Consider the following 21,309-nt stretch of genomic DNA (forward strand, 5'->3'; position numbering starts at 1 on the left):
AACCGTAAAGAAGTAACTCGCAACTCTTTCCTTACTCTCTATGAACTACTGAAATCAGAAAACGATTACTTCCACCAGAATGGTTAGTTAGCAAAGTATTAATCATGTAACGACTAATAGATTTTAAATTTTAATATCTACATATATAAACCGGTGTGTTTTAATTGCGAAATGTCTTGCTAGAGAGATGGGCAACGACATTTATTATTATTTGGACAAAGAAAGATGTATGTTTCTTGGTACGAGCTGCAGTAACTGATAAATGTTTCATTGAATATTTTAAGAATATTTAAATAGTTTTGGGCATTTCCTATATAAATGTGTTATATTATTGTTATTAAATATGTTATATTATTTATATGTATATATACATTTGTATCATCGGTTTTCATTTTCCAGATTATAAAATCTAACAATCTAACCCTAAAGCGGTTCGAAATAGTTATAAAAATGCTATGAACAAGGTGAGTATTTACCAGACGGCCATTTTACTAGATGGCGAACAAGTAACTGTCAGATACCTTTAAGATTTGGAAATAGTGTTCTCAGCGTCATAATTAAAAAATGTACCACATTTGAAAACAATCGGACTATATCATTCAATTTTGAATGCGAAATTCGGCATTGCAGTCCGCCATTTTCTAAGATGGCGGATGAAATAACGGTCGCAAAACCATAGGATTTTGTAACTATGTTCAAAGGACGTAATAAAACTATATACCAATTTTCAAACATATTGAAACATATAGTGGAAAGTTACGTGGAAAACCTTTTTGGCTGCCATTTTCCAAGATGGCGGCAAAAATAACGGTTGTACACCAATTTTCATCTTTATGGGAAATTTTTCTGGGTCAAGCCCTTTTTTAGTCTATCTGTCCTGGGCTATATAGCCCTATATATTAAATTTACAAATAGGTTTTAACAAATTTCCAAAAAATAAATGAAAAATTATAAAAAATTAAATAAAAAGTAACAAAGGCTAGAAATATAAAATACGATAACCACAGAACTAATCTAAGTTTTTACTTTATCGGAAAATTTTAAAAAAATACTTAATTACTTTTTTTAATATTAACTATCCTTTTTTGCACCATATTTTACTCAAGTTCTAAATGGCATTATCAATTAATAACAATATACGGCAATTGTACACCTGAGAATTTGATGACAATTTGAGTCTACCAAATTCTCAATTGCTGAGAATTATCCAAATAAAGTATACTAAACCATCTTGTATTGTTATTGTTGAAAATAGAAACCGCTAATAAACGTTGTGATTGGAAAACAACGTATGCTGCCCGCGGCACTAAAGAGCGTACAGCGCCATCCAAACTTAAACTTTAAATCACACGGCATTGTTGCATTGACGCGTGTTTAATTAACGGTTGTTAGACCACTAGAGAATATTTCTGAAATAGATCTACACTTACTTAGGCTTGAGTGAACGACGGGCTACACAGCTATTACATAATTAAAGAAAATGACCAGTAACGATTAAAATATTTATGTTTATTTTGTCTTCCATATAGCGTAGTTACATTTTAGAAATGGTGAGACCGACCAAAGAACAGCTTCTTTCAGATTTGTCATTAGGTTCTCTACCAGATGGCTCAGAGTCCAGCGAGTGGAGCAGCCTTGATGGCAATTGGAACCTTTTGGATGGCGACAGAGGAAGCTGGGATGGCTCTACCAGCGGCGGATGGGACCACTTGGGCTCCGATGGATCCGAGGTTAGCTCCGGCTTGAGCGGCTCCTTTAACGGCTCCAGTGGAAATGATGAGAGTGGCGGATGGACCATCGATGACAGACTGTACACCCACGACGGTGGCGGTGGTTTTTGGGCCAACTTGGTTAGCTCCTTATTTGGAATATTCAATCTTAAATCATGAGTTAATAAACTGAGGAAACCGAACTAAGAGTAGTTGAGTTTCTTTGGGTTTCGATGAGACCATGTCTTATTAACTTACCACTGTTGATTCCTGGGACGGTAGCGGAAACAGTTCCTCCAATGCTGGAGGAAATGGCGCCAGAAGCTCCGATGGCTCCGAGGGGTCCCACAACACTGGCCGGAGCCAGATTCAAGGCACCAGTTCCGGTAAGATCCAAAGTATTGACTACAGCCAAACCATATGGACCGGCTCCGGTGAGTCCCAAAGTGTTGACTCCAGCCAAACCATATGGACCTGCTCCGGTGAGACCCAATGTGTTGATTCCGGTCAGACCCAAGGTGTTGAATCCAGCTAGACCCAATGGATCAACTCCTACAACTCCAGCGTTCGCAACGCCGAAAACGGCCAAAATCAAAATAGCTACCTGTAAGGGTGTAAACCCTTATTACGAAATAAAAGTTAAAGTATAAGTAATTTATGTTTTCAAAGCACTTTATGCATAAATCTTTTTTGGCCTAAGCTAATCGTTATAAAATAAATGTTCTTTGTAATGAACTAAACTAATCACAGCTTCTTAAAAACTTTCTATCCTCCTTTATTATCCTTAAGCCTGACTGGTAATTAAAACTATGTTGAACAAATTTGCATATTTTATCAAAATCCTTTAACATTAGCTTTTACAGTTCGCCATTTAAATCCAGTGATGTTTACACTTTTCAAATTTCTTTCTCTTTAAAGTATTTCTGAATTAAATTACTCCTAAATTTAATACGAAATAACGAGCTTGGTATATTTTTTATGGAGTAAATGGAAATGCATATAGAAATGTATTTGCTACCTTGTACATGACTGTTCGCAGTGGCGTCTGAAGGGGGGAGAGTGGAGCGGTGTTGATTTCCGGAAAGAATTGGGATCTCGCAAACTCGCTATTTTATCAACTTCGGAAAATACGACAGGACCAGTTTTGGCGCTTAATTTCATTCACAATTTCTGATTCTCGGTGGAAAAAACTATTAATGATCCAATGACAAACCAAGGTTTTATAAATAGCGGGAAATATCGTCGAACAAATCTGGTTTATAGTTAGGGATAAATAGTTTAAAAATCACAATAATAATAAAAATAAAAATAAATTCAAGATCATCAACTATTATTAGTTCCCTATAGGCCCCCTTTCAAATAAATCGTCAGATTGTTGAAATCAATGTTAGTCGATCCACGAACATAATGCTAAGAGGTTACGATGCGTAAGAGGGTGCAGGCAATCCCTTTATGCCACGCTAGCCAACATCTGCATACACTGTTGAATGTTCATAATTCAATGTTGCTCTTTTCAGATCACATTGGGATAGTATAATTATAGTGAATAGATCATATAATATGATATCCAGTCAATTTCTTTGTAGGTTTCATTAGAAGACGGAAATGACCCGCATCATAGTAAATGCTTTCTACACTGAGAAAAAAAAAGTAGTTTCAACAGTAATCAATAATGTAAAATATACAAATCCTTTCGTATTATATAGTTTACTCCACATCACTGTGGTTTTTACAAGTCCATCCCTTACTTCTTAAAACAAGCAGTTGTAATTGGTTTTTAACTTTTACTAACTGTAAATAAAAAATAAGCGCATTCGTATTTTTTTCATGTAATTACTAGTAATTTTTACATGGGCATGGTTAGTAAGTTAACACAACCAAAGACTAAATCTTACAACTTTCATTTTGATTTTACATAAGATCTGTAATACATTATTACAGATTATTACTGTTTTTTTCAACGACTAATTCTTGTTTTTGTAACTGGGCTCGCATTATTCAGATATTAAAGTTTATTCACACTAAATATTACCTTATAGTACGTATTTTGTACTAACTGAATACTAGTAAAATGGTAGCTTTTTAAAAAACAAACCCAGAAATATTTTTATATTTTTACACGGTAAAGCCCATTTTACATTAAGTCTGTAGACAGTGGTGTAACTTAGGACCCGCAGAGCCCGCGACCGCCCGATGGTCCATGACAAATAGGAGGCCCTTTCGTTTTAAGGGCCCACCGAAGAAGGTCAAGGAGGGGGGGGGGCGTGCAAATCTAAACGATTGAAAACGCTTTGAATAAGCTCGAGGGGTAGGGGGTGCAAATGCTTCATCTATATATAAATAAAATCTGATGGTTGTATGTATATATATTGGTTTGCTACCTTCTATGCACGCCCAAGATAATTGTCCGATTCGCACGAAATTTGGCCTGTGGCATTGTGGCCCCTTTCGTCAGGTTATAGGGTCGTCTTGAGATTTCTAACATTTGTAGTTTTTGACCACGGGACCAATAACTGGTGACCGCAAGACCGACGCTGTAATCATTTATGGTTGCCCCTGGAAAGGTGCCGTGAATCCTGCAACCTACATACACCTATACAAACAATATTTTTCTGCCTCAGTCAATTTCGCGGCTGCGCTGGGGGGGGGGGGGGGGGCGTATTCATTATACGCATACCCATAATACCAACCGATATGCCATTTGATTTTGAACGCCTGCAATTTCCAATCAATCTTAGCTTCGCAATGACCATTAATAAAGCGCAAGGACAGTCACTTAAAACTGCGGTAAACCCATGCTTTATGTGGCGTGCTCAAGAGTTGGAGCTGCAAATAACCTGTACATACTTCCTCCAAACGTTGAAACTAAAAATATTGTGCACAAAAACGCTTTATCATAATTGCATCTTACACTAATCAAAGAAATCAAATATATGTTTATTTATCATAATTACATCTTAAACTAATCCAAGAAATCAAATATAAGTTAATATTACAAGATATGATATTCTGCACTATTAAACGTTTGTAATTTAAAAAATGTCTATTTACTATTTAAAAATAATTTAATTTGCATATTTCAAGTAAAGTGCATTTTGTTCCCGTTTTCTAAACCCGAATTTACTCAACTAGCTGAAAGCACGGCCGGAGGCCGGGCTTCTCAGCTAGTAACAAATAAAAAGGTCCTGAATTAGTGAATGAATGAATATTTATTAACTCTTTGCAAGAAACAAATCCCTTTTGTAACAGGGAGGAATTAACATTACAATGAATCCGCAAGTTTTAGACCAAAAATCATCAAAATAAACAGGAAGTAAATCATATGTTTAGAATGAAAATAGACATAATAATACACAGAATTAAAAATTAATATCTTGATATATTGTGGGGGCTGGGGGCGGGGTAAATTTTTTCGTTACGCCATGGTCTGTAGACCTTAAATTGCGTGTAGTTTCATGGTATTACATATTTTTTTAATATTCATATTATTATTATTAAAATAGTGATAATAAGACTATATTATTATTTTAATAAAAACACATTGGCTTGTTTATATTATTGCACAATATTATTTATTTAAATCGATTTCAAGCAAATAAACTAATTAAATTTAAATGGTTATATTGAGGTATATTTTATCTTAATTCTAATTAAGATATCATATACTTAAATTATATAATTAACATTATTTTTACTGATCCTCTTGTAAAAATTACTTCAAGATAATTTAAAATTTTAATAAATGGTCTTTGATAAATTTTACCGCAAACCTTTATATTTTACATTATATAGATTGTTATATTAACAGGGTTTATATTTAATAGTACAAGCAAGTTCTTGTTAAATCGACAAAATATACACTGAGGAAAAAAATAGTTTAAACAGTAATCAATAATGTCAAATATAGGCTACATATCCTTTGATATTATATATTTTACTCTACATTTTTGTGGTTTTTACAAGTCCATCCTTTACTTTTTAAAACAAGCTGTTGAAATTGGTTTTTAACTTTTACTAACTGTAAATAAAAAGTGAGCATTATTGTTTTTACAATAAATTACTAGTAATGTTTACATCAGTATGGTTAGTAAGTTAACACAGCGAAAGACTAAATTTTACAACTTAAAGTTTGATTATACATGAGTTCTGTAATGCATATTATTACAGATTATTCCTTTTTTTTCAACGATTAATTCTTGTTTATGTAACTAGGCTAGCATTATATATAAAAGATACTACACTTTGGTCTTAGCCAAAAGACCGAGTTTCTACATTCTTTGGCCATACACACGAAAAATGCTTAAATTATAGCAATTTTTTAAAGCCTTCTACTATAGACACTAAGCCGTATAATAAAAGACAAATGATTATGTAAGCAAGGTATAATTGGTTAAAATTGTAATTAATCAGTTGGTTTTATAGGGTACGCTGCCATGCCTAGAGAGTTATAGCAGCGTCTCTTCCATATTCGCTTTTTTGTATAGTTCTTTACAGAACTGCACTTAATAACAAAGGGCACTTAGATGTACATTTCGGTAATACACATATTTCCCTTAGAAAAACCTGTCGTTACCTGAAATAGGTGTATTTTCTCGGAAAATAATAACTTTTTACTGTAATAGGCTTATTTCCCCAGGAAATTTAGGGAACCCCGGCTAGTCAAGCCCAAATGTTATTAATATAATTTATCGGTATGAATTTTAAGCGAGGAACCGTAAAATTATTTTCTTTCAGCATTAGCTGCACTGATCCTCTCGTAAAAAGTACTTGAATATAGTATTAAATTACAATATATGGTATTTGATAAAATTTACCGCCAACCTGTATATTTTACACTATCTAGATTGTTATATTAACAGGATTTATAATTAAAAATACAAACAAGGTCTTGTTAAATCGACAAATATATTGTCAGTAAAATTGACTTTTTCAACGATAATTTAAAAAGTTTCGGAAGACCTATTTTATAAAGCGTAAATGTCATTAATATAATTTTACCGTGTAAATTTAACCATAATACCAAATGTACATTTTACATGGGGAACCATAAAAATTAGTTTCTGTTCACATTAGTATTACTGATCCTCTTGTAAAAACTACTTCAACATAGTTGAAATTTTAATAAATGGTAATAGATTAATTTTACCGCCAACCTGTATATTTAACATTATCTAGATTGTTATATTAACAGGATTTATAATTAAAAATACAAGCAAGGTCTTGTTAAATTGACAAATATATTGTCAGTAAAATTTACACCTACGAATTTGGATTATCAGATAACATCATAACTTATATAATTTAAGGGACCCTCTTGGCTTCACTGGAGTCCAAGAGTTTCCTGTAAATTTAACAATTTTTTTTTCTCAGTGTAGAGCTATAATTTGGTCGATTCAAAGTACACTACAAGTGTACAAACATTTTTGAATTGCTAATCGTCGTTTTCGGTATCAGAACCCGCACTAACGTCCAAATGAGAGGAGCTAGCTGTATAGACCTTAAATAATTCATACAGAGACGTTTTATCAACCGTTGCTTTAGCTACTTGAGCAGAGAAAATTTAAATAAAATGACTTTAAAACATAATTTTTCCATCAGTATGAACCCTTAATAACACAACAATAATAAATCCGAAACCATGCAGTCATGTTTTTCATGTTTTTTATAAATAAAGTTTGTTGTAAGCTAGAAATGTCGTATTTACACAGAATATCAAATTGGGATTAGGAAGGTACTATTTTCTAGGGATGCAACGGATAAGCGGAACCGGAACCGATAAGAACCGAGTAAATTCAAGGAACCGGATCCGAAACCGAAAACGATAATATAAAAATTTATAACCGTATCCGGAACCGGAACCGATATTTGTAAAAATATGATAACCGAAACCGGAACCGGAACCGAGTTTTTCATTGTTTTAAACGGTTTTTAAACGGTTCTATAACTTTATTTACCAACATTTAGCGCATGTGGAAATTTAGTAATTAAACTTCCTAATTGACTATTAGTTTTTCATATAAGCTCATCTTTATCCTATCTCAGATAACTCTTTGTGGGTTTCTGGACGCTTCAATAAAAGATACTCGGTTTTTACTCCCCTCTCCAAATTCATCTGGGAAGGACTATTTCCAGTCGGTCGGTTAAACGGTTAAAATGGATAGCCACAAAGTCATAGAGAATTTTGCGTCAGATAAGAAATGCGTCGGCTCACGTGTATAAGGAACATACTAATGTTAATTTTCGATAATATATTTTGAGGTAAAATATATATTGTTACTAAAACTAAGTATAAGAAGATAAAATTATTATTATTATCATCCTCTTATGGTATAAATAATTAAAATTATACGGAATATTTTTATATTACCGGGCAATTTTAAGGCTTCTCGTGGAGGCAGCTGAGTTAATTCATTTCGTATAAAATTATCTTTCGGAAAAAGACGAAAACTAATTCCTTTAGAACTAAACGTATTACCTTTGCAGTACGGTATGCAACAAGCGTTTCCTTTTAAGCAGGTAATTTTTTTGGCATGTTATGCTCGAGAAACGTTTCCAGCTTTCTAATATTTCAACAAGCACTATATAAATAGTAACTTATGAGTCCTGGAAATTTCTGGGAAGATGTTTTATTTAAGCGCCTATTGAAAATGGGCTCGTCCTCCAAATGTTTGCTTTAAAAACTAGAATAATCCGCAAATCCGCGATAGTTTAAATTTTATTTTCATCAGTCGGAAAACTCGACACCATTTCACAAATGTAGCAAAGGCCACAAAATAAATTTGTCGTCTACTGCTACTAGTGTGCCTTCCGAGCAATTATTTAGAGGAGAAACAACAGAGAAGCCATTGGCGTATATAACGCCCAGGCAGACTCCCCAATGTGGGGGGGGGGCTTCCATCGAGGGGCCCCCAAATTGCCCATGGGACTGTGTACAGTCCAGCCGCGCGAGGTCTCGTCTAGTTTTTTCTCTTGTCAGCTCAAGTGAATGTTTTACTTGCTTCAAATATTTATTTATGTTTCAACAGGCGCGCCCAAAACTTTATAAATACAACCACAATAACCGTCGCATAAATATAAAAACAACGTACATAATGAAAGTAACTTACTGAAGTTTGAAAAGTATTGAGACACGTGTTTTATAGCAGATCGTTAAACCTTGTAAATTAATAACTAAGTTGTGTTAGTGGCCTGGGTAGTTTTTGTCTAGAAAATCTAAAATTTCAACTTATGCATTTGCTTACATTTCACAAATGACCATGCTTATTGAACGAAATAATATGGAACTCCATTTAGAACGATATACTCAACTGAAATCAAAACGAGTCATAGAAATCCCGTATTTATATTTTTCAGTGAAATGAGGCAGGGGCGTAGGAACCAGGGGGGCAATGCCCCTCCCTAGAATTTTGTTGGGAGGGGCAACTAATGTTATTGAAATCTTCAAAAGCTCAAATTCTCAATTTAAAAGCATATAAAGCTTATAGAAGCTCAACTGTTGTAACGTTTCAACATTTATGAACAACCCCCATACTTTAACCGAGTGGCTAGCTCTATTAACCGTGGTTTTCCCGAGTGCGCGAGGACTGGTGTTTCCGCGTATTTCGCGATTGTTTGAAACACCACGCCGGCCAGCAAGCCTATGGAAAGTTTCCGACCTTGGAGCAACTCTTTTCAACCCCGTAGGGACGGAAGCCCTGTGTCACCCGAAGTGCATAAAAGGGGACACGTGCTTGAACTCTGCCTTCCTTCCCGAATTCACCCTCAGTGCGCTCTCTGATCCCTGCGTTCCACGAGACTCGTCTCCTTCCCAAGATGTGGGCGGTCGCCTGACCCGACTGACAAACTTTCAACCGGGCGAATGTATCTCTTTTTCCGCGCCCGTACTTCGCGCTAGGCGCTCTACAAGACTCCGCGGACGAACAACCACCGGACAGCCAACTCATTATCATCTTATAAAAGACGTAAGAACTTTTTATCTTCAAGGAGAACCCAGCCACCGAACACCCCTAACTCTTAAACTCGTAAAGCACCAAACTGTTTCAATTATCATTAAAATACAAACCTTTAAACCTTACCAATGTCGACACTTTACTTTTATACCTAAGTTATTTAATAAAACCCCTAGACCAAATTAATCGGACCCAATAACTACTTTAAACACATATTTATCCCAAAAAGTGTCACATTTTGGGGGCCCGTTTCCGGTTTTGAACTTCGGATTTTCTTTAATTTTGTAACTTTAATTACAATGGCCTTCTCATTAACTGTCGATTTTTTTTTTGTCGCGTTAAATGTTTCTTTTACTTGATCGGTTTAGCTTTTCATGTCGCAGTTTGATAGGATCTCGCGTTTATTTTTAGATTTTTTTTTCTCGCGGTAACGTTATTCGTTCATTGTTTTTTTTAAATTTTGTTATGATAGGTGTTTTGGTGCTTAGGTTAGGCTGGTCATCTCCCTCCCTTAATTTTTTTAATACTTGGTTTTGGTGTTTTGGCATGCTCTCATTGTTTTCGAGTACCTCGTACATTTTTGTTGGTTGATGCCGCTTTTTCGAGATATTCATACTCGTGGTTGTGCCCCAGCTTTAGGTCAAAATTTTAGTTGCCAAGAGTGTTTTGAAGTTTATTTTTTAACTACCCCTCCACCCCATTTAGACGCCATTATGCCGAATAATACCGCCAATAACGCCAATGGCGACTCCACTGCCAACGCGGCTGCGATCGCGGCCCTTCAGGTTCAGCTAGCCCTCCTCACTACTACCGTTCAAAATAATGCTCTCCCCCCCGCCGCTGCGGCCATGCCGGCTGCGTGGGCTCCCCCCGTCACTCTGCCTACTTTTTCGGGTAGTTTTTCGGACGGCACCGCGAAAGAGTTTCTAACAAAGGCGCGTCAAATTCTCGCTTCTCGCAACTGCCCCGAACCCTTCTTTGTCAAACATTGGGTGCCCGCTATGCTATCGGGTGCGGCCCTCGAGTGGTTTTACGCTCAGCCAGATTTCGCTTCCTTCGCCGACTTCTCGGCCACTCTTAACGCGGAATTTCAAGTTCAGAATAACGACGACCGTTTGTTAGATCAATTAGATTTTAATTTTCAAAAACCGGGTGAGTCAGTTGGTACGTACGTAGAGAGTATGATCGCGATAATTCGAAAATTATCCGCCCCTATGCCGGTCGCCACTCAGATTCGTAGTATTCGTCGGAATTTAAACGACGAGCTTCGCGTTGCTCTCGCCACGGATAACTTTACTTCGGTTCGCGACCTCGTGGCCAAGGCCGATTTAATTGAACAAGCGAAGGTTCCCCGGCGCGGTGCCGAGCCTTCCCGGAGTCAACCCGCGAGAATGGTCGACCCATCGGTTGCCGGTAATATTGTTTGCCTTCGTTGCGGGGAACGCGGCCATTATCAGAGCCACTGTCCGACCTTACGTAACCCCTCTCCTCGTAACGGCGCTTCTAATTCCCAGTATCAGGGTAATTTTCAGTCTCGGGACTCTTATAATCGCAACGGTGCTGGCGACAGAAATACCCGGGGGCGTACCTTTTTTGGATCTAACGCTCCTCGTTCGGGCGGGGTAGTTTGCCATTATTGTCACACGCCGGGTCATATTCGTCCAGAGTGCGGGCAATATTTGGGTTTCTTAGCGTCTCAGTCTCAGTCACAGCCCTCCCAACCCCCCCGTAACAATTTGGGAAACCGGAACGCGGGAGGCTCCGGCCCCGCCTCCCGCACTCGCAACCTTCCCGCCAACGCTCCCCACCGAAATTAAAATTTCCAGTTTGTAGCGCAGGGTCCACACGTCGCATTTTTCCAAATTCTGATTTGCCATCTTTGGCCAAAATAAAAATTTCTATTAATGGTTCAACTCCTTGTCTCGCCCTTGTGGATCCTGGGTCAACTTACACGTTAGTCAATGATAAATTTCGTAGCGTCATTTTACGTGATGTTCGTAATAAGAGTAAACGCGTTAAGCTAGGCATTAAACTCGCGAACAAAACCCGCGTCACTTCGACTGGTAGCGGTACTGCCCAAATTAATCTTCCGGGGAAGGAAACCACTCACGTTGTACATTTTGTCAAAAATTTAATTTTTCCTTGTATATTGGGTTTAGATTTATTGCAAACTTTAGGTTTTGTTTTAGATTGCTCCGATATGAGCTTTTGGTGGCGCGCTTCCCCTTCCGACCCGCCGTCGGAAAAATATTTTTTCCTTCGCAATTTTGGCGACCTCCCGCCAGCTATTGTTAGTACCGCGGCTGACCCACGCGAATTTGACGAGGCCGATCTTCGAAAAGCTCTTTTGTTAGCCAAAGTATCTCCCACCGAGCGCGCGGTTCTCGAGTCCCTCGTTTACGAATTTAAAAACCTTTTCGCGACAACCCCCGGCCTTACTAACGCTGCCACGCATTTCATTGACACGGGTGACGCTTGTCCAGTTTCCTGCGCCCCCTATCGTTACTCCCCCCATAAGCGTGACAAGATAGACGCGATCATTGACGAAATGCTAGAAGATGACTTAATCGAACCAAGTAACTCCCCCTGGTGTTCCCCTTGCGTTCTCGTTGGTAAGAAAGATGGCGGCTCTCGTCTTTGTATCGATTATTCGGCGCTTAACAAACTTACGAAAAAAGATTCATACCCCTTGCCACGAATAGATGATATCCTTGATTCTCTTCAGCATCCCAAGTTTATCACGACTTTGGACATGAAGAGCGGATATTGGCAAATTCCGCTCGATGTTCAAAGCCGTGATAAAGCTTCCTTCGTAACTCACAGAGGGCTATTTCGTCCTAAAGTCCTCATGTTTGGACTCACGTCGGCTCCCGCAACCTTCCAAAGGATGGTTGATCATTTATTTGCCCCTTTGCGCCGCGAAGGCGTATCCGCTTATCTTGATGATATCATCATTATTTCGGCATCTTTTGATGAACATATGTCCACCCTCCGAAAAGTATTTAATATTATGAATAATGCCGGTTTAACCATCAAAGCGAGTAAAACCCATTTCTGCGAGACCGAAGCCCTCATTTTGGGTCATGTTATTAATGAGAAAGGTGTTACTGTCGATCCCTCTAAAACTTCCGCTATCAGTGATAAACCCCCTCCGAAAACTTTAAAACAATTACGCGGCTTTTTGGGCGCTGCCTCTTATTACCGTAGATTTATAAAAAATTTCGCCACTATCGCGGCCCCCCTCCATGCTCTCTTACATAAAGATGCTCTCTGGTGTTGGACCCCCACGCATCAGCGCGCTTTCGATTCCCTTAAAACTGCCTTAACTTCTGCTCCAATTTTAGCTCAACCCGATTTCGATAAGCCCTTTAGTGTTTTTTCTGACGCGTCTAACTCCGGTCTCGGTGCAATTTTGAGTCAGGATAACGATGGTAAGCCCGTAGTTATTCAATACGCTAGTCGCGCTTTAAGTGGCCCAGAAAAAAAATATTCAGTAACTGAGCGCGAATGCTTAGCTATTAAATGGGCAATTGATAAATTTCGACCTTATATAGAAGGTGGTCAAGTTACCGTTTACACTGACCACAGCGCTCTGCAGTGGTTGCGGACCGCTCGCGACCCCACGGGTAAATTAGCTCGTTGGCGTTTAGCTATTCAACCTTACGTATCGGCCATTAAGCATATTCCAGGCAAGTGTAACGGCATAGCGGACGCGTTATCCCGTTTCCCAGACGACGAAAATTCAAACTCGCCGGTCGAGGATGAAACTAGTTTTCTGGACCTTCCTGTTTTAGCTTCTGTCATTGACGATCAGACTAGCCCGCCTATTAATTTTGATGAGAAGGTTTTAATCAACGCTCAGTTAGCTGACCCCAATCTTCAGGCTCTTCGTAACTATCTGCAGAATTCGGTAACTCCCACTAATTCTCAATTAAATGAATTTGTAGTAGAACACGCCCCCCAGTGCACTCTTTCTGACGGTATTCTTTATAAAAATATTTGCTCCCCCTCTTCTGATAGTAGTTCGTTTAGAATTTGGATCCCTGATTCTTTGGTAACCACCGTTTTGCAATTAAATCACGACATTCCCAGCTCCGGGCACCTCGGTATTTTTAAAACGCTCCGTAGAATTCAATCTCGCTATTTTTGGAAAAAAATGACAACCTCAGTGACTCGTTACGTTCGCTCCTGCCACACTTGTCAGGCGAATAAGAGCCCCAATGTCGCGCCCGCTGGTCATATGAAATCCTCCTTGCCCTCGGATCCATGGCAGGTGGTTTCCATTGATTTAAAGGGACCTTTCGTTCCTAGTAAGCGCGGCTTCACTCAATTGCTCGTCGTAGTCGACACCTTGTCTAAATGGGTCGAAATGTTTCCATTGCGACGTGGTACGACAAAGGCTATAGTAACTAAATTAGTAGACGAGGTATTTTCGCGTTTCGGCGTTCCCGCCACCGTTATCTCGGATAATGGAAAACAATTTGTGAGTAAAATTATGACCGCGGCCTATAAAAGAATGGGCATTAATCGACGTTTTACGTCATATTACTCTCCGCGCGGTAATCCGGTTGAACGGTATAATCGCACGGTCGGTACAATGATCTCGTCTTACATCACCGATAATCATAGGGACTGGGATTTGAATCTGGCAGAAAAAGCGATGGCCCTCAGGACCGTGCCCAATGAAACCACTAAATTCTCCCCCGCTTATTTAAATTTTGGACGCGAATTGCGCGCCCCCTATGACATTACCCCAACTTGTCCCCCCGATCAAAATTTTGCGGATTCTAACGTTCGTACCCACGCGAATAGCATTCAAGACCGTGTTACGGCAGCTGTAAATACCGCGAAGGATAACATTTTAATTGCGCAAGATAAACAAGCTAAGTATTTTAATTCTCGTCGACGCGACTTCGAATTTACAGTCGGTCAGTTAGTTTGGCGAAAGACTCATTTTCAGTCTTCAGCTGGAGCTCGTTTTATGGCAAAATTGGCAGATAAATGGGATGGACCTTTCCTTATAGGAAATAAGCTTAGTTCCCACACTTATCAATTAGCGAACGTTACAACCAAGCGTCTAATTACAGGCACTTACCACGTTGACCAACTTAAGCCGTACATAGCTCGTGACTCTGAGAGTGTCCCAGGCCCTTCCCCTACTTTAACTCCACTTGCGGAGCGCGATTTCCCCCCTCTCGTCCTAGCTCCCCTGACTCTTCGGATGGTGACCAACCTCCTATTCTTAGGCGGCTTAGGCCTCGAGATAAATTAACTAAAAGAGTAATTACTGTCGGTGTTTAGTTTTTTTTTGTGTGCTTTTACTGTTAATATTAATTTTAGTTTGATTGCTTGTTTAATTTAATTTTATTTGTCTTGAATTGCTCTTCATTTACTATATTCTGCATTACGATTTTTTTTTTTTGCAAAAAGAATATATCTCGAGCCTCTAATTTTAAACGTACTTTTGCGTAGCTAGTGTATTTTTGTATAATTCATTTCATTGTTTAATTTTAGTGTTTAATTTTAGTGTTTAATTTTAGTGTTTAATTATAGTGTTTAATTTTAGTGTTTAATTTTAGTGTTTAATTATAGTGTTTAATTTTAGTGTTTAATTTTTATGGCCATTGTATATAGTGTCAATATGTATCCGTATGTTCCTATATTTAACCCCCGATTTTTGTTATTAATTTTCACGATTCATTCCTAGTTCTAATATTTGGTCTTTTGATGTACCTAATTCCAATTTTAAATTGGTGAAAATTTTGTTGCTAATTTGCATCTGTATTTTTGTGTATTTTTTCTCTTGGTGCCTATATTTGTGTTTATACTTGTCAAATGTTTTTGGTGCTTTTACGTTATTTTGTTTCCTCCCCCTTCGCTTGTTTTTATGGTCAACCGAGGACGTTTGACATTTCGTTGTGGGGAATTTGTAACGTTTCAACATTTATGAACAACCCCCATACTTTAACCGAGTGGCTAGCTCTATTAACCGTGGTTTTCCCGAGTGCGCGAGGACTGGTGTTTCCGCGTATTTCGCGATTGTTTGAAACACCACGCCGGCCAGCAAGCCTATGGAAAGTTTCCGACCTTGGAGCAACTCTTTTCAACCCCGTAGGGACGGAAGCCCTGTGTCACCCGAAGTGCATAAAAGGGGACACGTGCTTGAACTCTGCCTTCCTTCCCGAATTCACCCTCAGTGCGCTCTCTGATCCCTGCGTTCCACGAGACTCGTCTCCTTCCCAAGATGTGGGCGGTCGCCTGACCCGACTGACAAACTTTCAACCGGGCGAATGTATCTCTTTTTCCGCGCCCGTACTTCGCGCTAGGCGCTCTACAAGACTCCGCGGACGAACAACCACCGGACAGCCAACTCATTATCATCTTATAAAAGACGTAAGAACTTTTTATCTTCAAGGAGAACCCAGCCACCGAACACCCCTAACTCTTAAACTCGTAAAGCACCAAACTGTTTCAATTATCATTAAAATACAAACCTTTAAACCTTACCAATGTCGACACTTTACTTTTATACCTAAGTTATTTAATAAAACCCCTAGACCAAATTAATCGGACCCAATAACTACTTTAAACACATATTTATCCCAAAAAGTGTCACACTGTGTCTTTTCCCGCCAATTTAAATATAGTAGTCAAACGGTAACACATGCATTCGGTGAAGCTACACTCCTTTAAAAATTCAAAACCATTCTAATTTTATTATTGTGGATTTGTGTACCTTAAATTCATAAACGACTCTAAAGACTAAAATACACTTCGTATGATAATTGTTGTTACTGTTAATTCCTTAATGACATTCGCGACCGATTACTCACTCTACATTGGGGGCTAAGCTCCTAGACCCCCGTTTCGTTTCTCTTTTCCCCCTCCAGCTTCTAAAACGTTCCTACGCCCCTGAAATGAGGAGCGGAAGGGAATGCAATGTCTCCCCAAAACTTGAAAGTACATCATCGCCCCCCCCCCCCTCACCTCCATCTTGAAACGATGAAACCGTGGGAATTTTCAAACAGAAGATTTCATTTTTACCCTACTTTATTGAATAAACAAATAACGCGCTTACATGAGTTCCCTACGAGAGAATAGTAGCAATAATTTTTATAATTTTTTTACATTAAGTCATCTAGATCGTGATTCTGGTCGGAATTGGGAGTCTGAACTCCAGACTTCCAAGTTCTACCAGAACCTTTGTTTTTAATGCTCCAGACGCTGATTGCCGAGTTTTATCTTAATCGTTTCCCTTGGGGCTTAAAACCATTTTTAATCGTTTTATATATTTAACATGCAAGTACGTGTTAAATCTAATTGTAGAAGGCGATACATGTTAGCCCTAACTCTAGATGGCGATCATCGCGACTCGGCCTTAATGATTATAAGGGACCCCAAAAACAGTTTCGCGGGAGGACCCCGAACCCATAGCTACGTCACTGAGAAAGCTACTATTTTTAAAATATAATTTATCAAAAACAAATTTTATATTCTAAATAAATAAATTTGGTGGATTTTATTTATCTTTAACTTCATTTGAATTGCTTGTGTATGTAACTTTAATTAATACTAAACTCACTGGAACCGTATAGGAACCGTTTAGGAACCGGAACCGATCGGTTCTAAATTTTGAGAACCGGAACCGATAAATTAAAATTTTAAGAACCGGAACCGTAACCGGAACCAATAAACCAAAAATTTAAGAACCGAAACCGGAACCGGAGCCGAGATAGTCCAAAAAAGTGGAACCATTGCATCCCTACTATTTTCGCCTGGTAAGTAGCCGCGGAAGACGCCTCCGCCGTTCTGGACGTCACTCCAATTACAGATGTACTATAGACCCTCGATAAACCCATATACATTTTGGCGATAGGGGCCCACAACTTGGTCATTTGCCCATTTTAGGTATGCTAAAAAAATCTTCCACCAATGAGGTTAATATAATAAATCCGCGTTCACACCTATCCTTGGAAACTTTTTGGGTCTTTTCAATTCACAGCGGCTCGTATATCGTCTGAAATTCCGTTTTGAAGACACGTCAAAATTTAAGCGCGTTTTAATGAGCTTAACCCAAATAGACGGATTATGTTCGTCTACACGTTCGTCTGAGTTACAATATAAAGCGTTGTAATTAAAGATCGAAGGAAATCTGTTGTATTTCATAGACAAATTGAACATTGATAGACCAAAACCATAAAAATTACATCGAGTGCGAAAAATGCAAGTTTGTGGTTCTTCACAATGAGACACATGGAAATTTATCGTAATGATGTCACGAATCACTGCGAAACTGGTAAGCTAAGCGGCTCAGACGAAACGATCTTAAGGCCTCGCAATTGTTTTCGGGGGTACGTGTGAATGCTTCTAAAATCATTTGAAAGGGAATTACCCTACTCTAGCTGACCTAAGATCAATTTTTTAGATCGGGGGAGCAGAACGTAAGTATACAGTTTGCATTATTTCAGTTTACATGATCAAAATCAGGTATTTTTAAAATAAACTTGGGGAGCATGACTATGATGAGACGATTTTCAGTGATGATCTCCAATTAATAAACAGGGTGATTGGCGTAACGTTATAATGAATGTATTAAAAGGCGGGGTAGTTGAGATTTTGTTCTTAATGTAGACTAGAAGAAGATTTAAAAAACTAATCTTTAGTTCGTGCTGTTATGGTTCTTTGTTGCACGTAAATGAAAGAATACAGAGTAAGGTGTCACCCATTTAGAAACCATACGAATGGTGGGGCTCTACTTTATTGAATAAAGAAGCAACAGACCCTGCATGTTTGTTAAGCACACATTTATTTCAGTTAAGCCATAGAAAGCAGAGGCACAAATCTTGGTCTAGATAATTTGGATTAAGTATTATGTTTTTTTTAAATTGACATATAAGTTTGAAAAAATTAATTCCTTAAATTTGTCGTATGGAAAATCCAAAATAAAAGGGGCCACATCCCACTGGCCTTTCCCCCTTTGCAACGACGTCCCTGCTGACATTCATCGTTTGTAATCATAATTGAGACGAAAGCTCTGTTTAAACTCAGACTAAAAAAGCCAGTCAAATAGCGCCTGCTTAATGCTTCTCATTTCCATCTGTCCAGGAATATTTGTATCCTATTCCCAAACACTCTGTTTTATAAAGTCAACTTGGCAAAGAAAACCCGTTCCCTTGTCTAATCTTAGAAAAGCTATTCGTCTTATCTGATGAGATAAAATCTTTTCGAGTTATCAGATTTCATAAAAAAATCGTGTTATTGGATTAGATAGAATCTATTCGTGTTATTGGATTAGATAGAATCTATTCGTGTTATTGGATTAGATAGAATCTATTCGTGTTATTGGATTAGATAGAATCTATTCGTGTTATTAAATCAGATAAAATCTACTTATGTAATCAGATCAGAAAAAATCTATTCGTGTTATCAGATCATATAAAATCTATTCGTGTTATCAGATCAGAAAAAATCTATTCGTGTTATATGATCAGATAAAATCTATTCGTTTTATCTGATTCAATAAAATTTATTCGGGTTATCGGATTCTATAAAATCTATTCGTATTAGCTAAACTCTGCTCACCTTATCTGAATTCCTTAACTGATCTGATTTTTGAAATAAAAAAAAGTTAATCAATGATTCAATATTATGTTGTTCAATAAGAAAATAGTAAAATAATTTAGATAAACTTTATTTTTATTTTTGCCAGCTAAAAGCATTTAAAATACTTATACAACGTTAAAGCTTTTTAAAACCTTAAATATCTGATATCTCAGGTGAAGAAACGGATATTAAAATAGGATAAAGACAACGGATAAATTTTCATTTCTATTTGTTTATTCAGATTACTAGCTGTTTTATACAGTGGGCTTAAAAATGATTTAATCTGATTTGGATCGAGTTTAATAACTCTTGGTGTTATCAGACAAAGTAACAGATATTCCTTCTCGGTTAAATTATTTAGTACGTCTTTGTTTAATAAATAATAAGACACAAGGAGGAGTACTGATTAAATTAAAATTTGTTTAATTTTGCAGAAAAAATAGAAAATCCAAAGAACAATAATTTAAAATACGTAAAGCGTATTTACATTTAAGAAATAGGAACAGTTTCTTTCAGATTGGTAATAAGGTTCTCTACCAGATGGCTCCGAGTCCAGCAAGTGGGGCTTTGACGACCACTGGAACCTTTTGGATGGCGACAACGGAAGCTGGGATGGCTCCACCAGCGGCGGATGGGACTACTTGGGCTCCAATGGATCCGAGGTTGGCTCCGGCTTGAGCGGCTCCTTTAACGGCTCCAGTGGAAGCGATGAGAGTGGCGGATGGACCATCGATGACAGACTGTACACCAACGACAGTGGCGGCAGTCTTTGGGCCAACTTGGTCAGCTCCTTATTTGGAAAATCCCATTTTATATCATATCACTATTTAATACACTGTTGATTTCTTGAGGTTTTGGTGAGACCACGCCCTAAGTAACTTACCAATGTTGATTCCTGGGACGGCGGCGGCGACAGTTCCTCCAAGGTTGGAGGCAATGGCACCAGAAGCTCCGATGGCTCCAAGTGGGCCCACAACACCGGCTGGTGCCAGCAGGCCTCCGTGAGCTAGACCCAAGGCGCCAATTCCGGCGTAGCCTAAAGTGTTGACGCCAGCCAATCCATATGGAGAGACTCCGGCGAGACCCAAAGTGTTTACTCCAGCCAACCCGTATGGACCGACTCCGGCGAGACCATAAGTGTTGACTCCAGCTAGACCCAATGGACCAACTCCTACGACTCCGGCGTTCACAGCGCCGAAAACGGCCAAAACAAAAATAGCTACCTGTAATGCGTTAAATTTAAACCGGTGTAATTAAATGCAATTTCCGATTAACGTAGGCCTAAGCAACAACGAAAAGAAATCATAAGAATGAACGGTTAAATATAAATATAAAAAATATTATTTTATTATTTTATTATTTATATTTATTTATTTATCATATAAGAGTTTATTGCTTGATAAATGGAATTTTTAAAGCCTTTTAAAAAATGAAAAACTAAAAATAAAACTTTTTTCTTCTTTTCACTTAAAAAGGGTTTATTCAAACTGGTTCTACTCTGATGCCTAAGGTGTTAAAAGTGAATTTTATGAATTCTCGTTTTAAGAAACAAATGTGTTCAAAGTGGCAATTTACAACGTTGACTGTAATTATAATTTTCCCTTTGATGATCTTAAATCAATTTGCATTTATTTATAAGAAACAATTAAAAGAATACCTATGGAAGCTTGAATAATTGTAATTGAATAAGTTACTTATTGTTCCAACTTGATATTGATATTTTTAAGTCGACCAAAGAATAATGGATTTACTTTAACCGAAAGATTGTCGAAATGGCATTTACCTTGTACATGACTGTTGTCCGGGCTTCTGGTGTTGAAGGGGTGAGAGCTGGTCGATTGAATGACTTCCAATCTGGGAAGAGCGCTATTTATACAGATCTCGAAGCAATAAGGCACGCCCAACGTTTACACTAATTTCATTGACGTTTTTCTCTCATGAGGGGAAACAAGCCTCCCGAAGGTGAAATCGACTTCTAATCGTTCAGTATAAAGTGGTTTATCTCATAGCGCCGACAAATACATACATATCTCATTTACAAGATCAGA

General features: G+C 38.0%; 1 protein-coding gene across 1 annotated transcript; it reads right to left on the minus strand.

Annotated features, from left to right (window-relative positions):
- Positions 1-1,594: 1,594 nt before the first annotated feature.
- Positions 1,595-21,082, minus strand: LOC149947167 (uncharacterized). Its single transcript, XM_090172189.1, has 3 exons — positions 21,045-21,082; positions 20,145-20,484; positions 1,595-1,858 (listed from the first exon to the last, which is right to left on the minus strand). Exons 1-3 carry the CDS (start codon positions 21,051-21,053, stop codon positions 1,611-1,613), a joined length of 597 nt encoding a protein of 198 aa, XP_090028315.1. The 5' UTR covers positions 21,054-21,082; the 3' UTR covers positions 1,595-1,610.
- Between the last annotated feature and the right edge of the window lie 227 nt (positions 21,083-21,309).

This window comes from Leiobunum rupestre, chromosome 4 (assembly GCF_980474605.1).
Source record: "Leiobunum rupestre chromosome 4, qqLeiRupe1.1.hap1, whole genome shotgun sequence".
NCBI classification, from domain to species: domain Eukaryota; kingdom Metazoa; phylum Arthropoda; class Arachnida; order Opiliones; family Sclerosomatidae; genus Leiobunum; species Leiobunum rupestre.

Bases quoted from the DNA above. Each gene is read 5' to 3' on its own strand.
- LOC149947167 (XM_090172189.1), bottom strand. The intron at 1,859-20,144 runs GTAAGTTACTTA...ATTCCAAATAAG, and splicing joins CGTCCCAGGAATCAACATTG to GAGCTAACCAAGTTGGCCCA.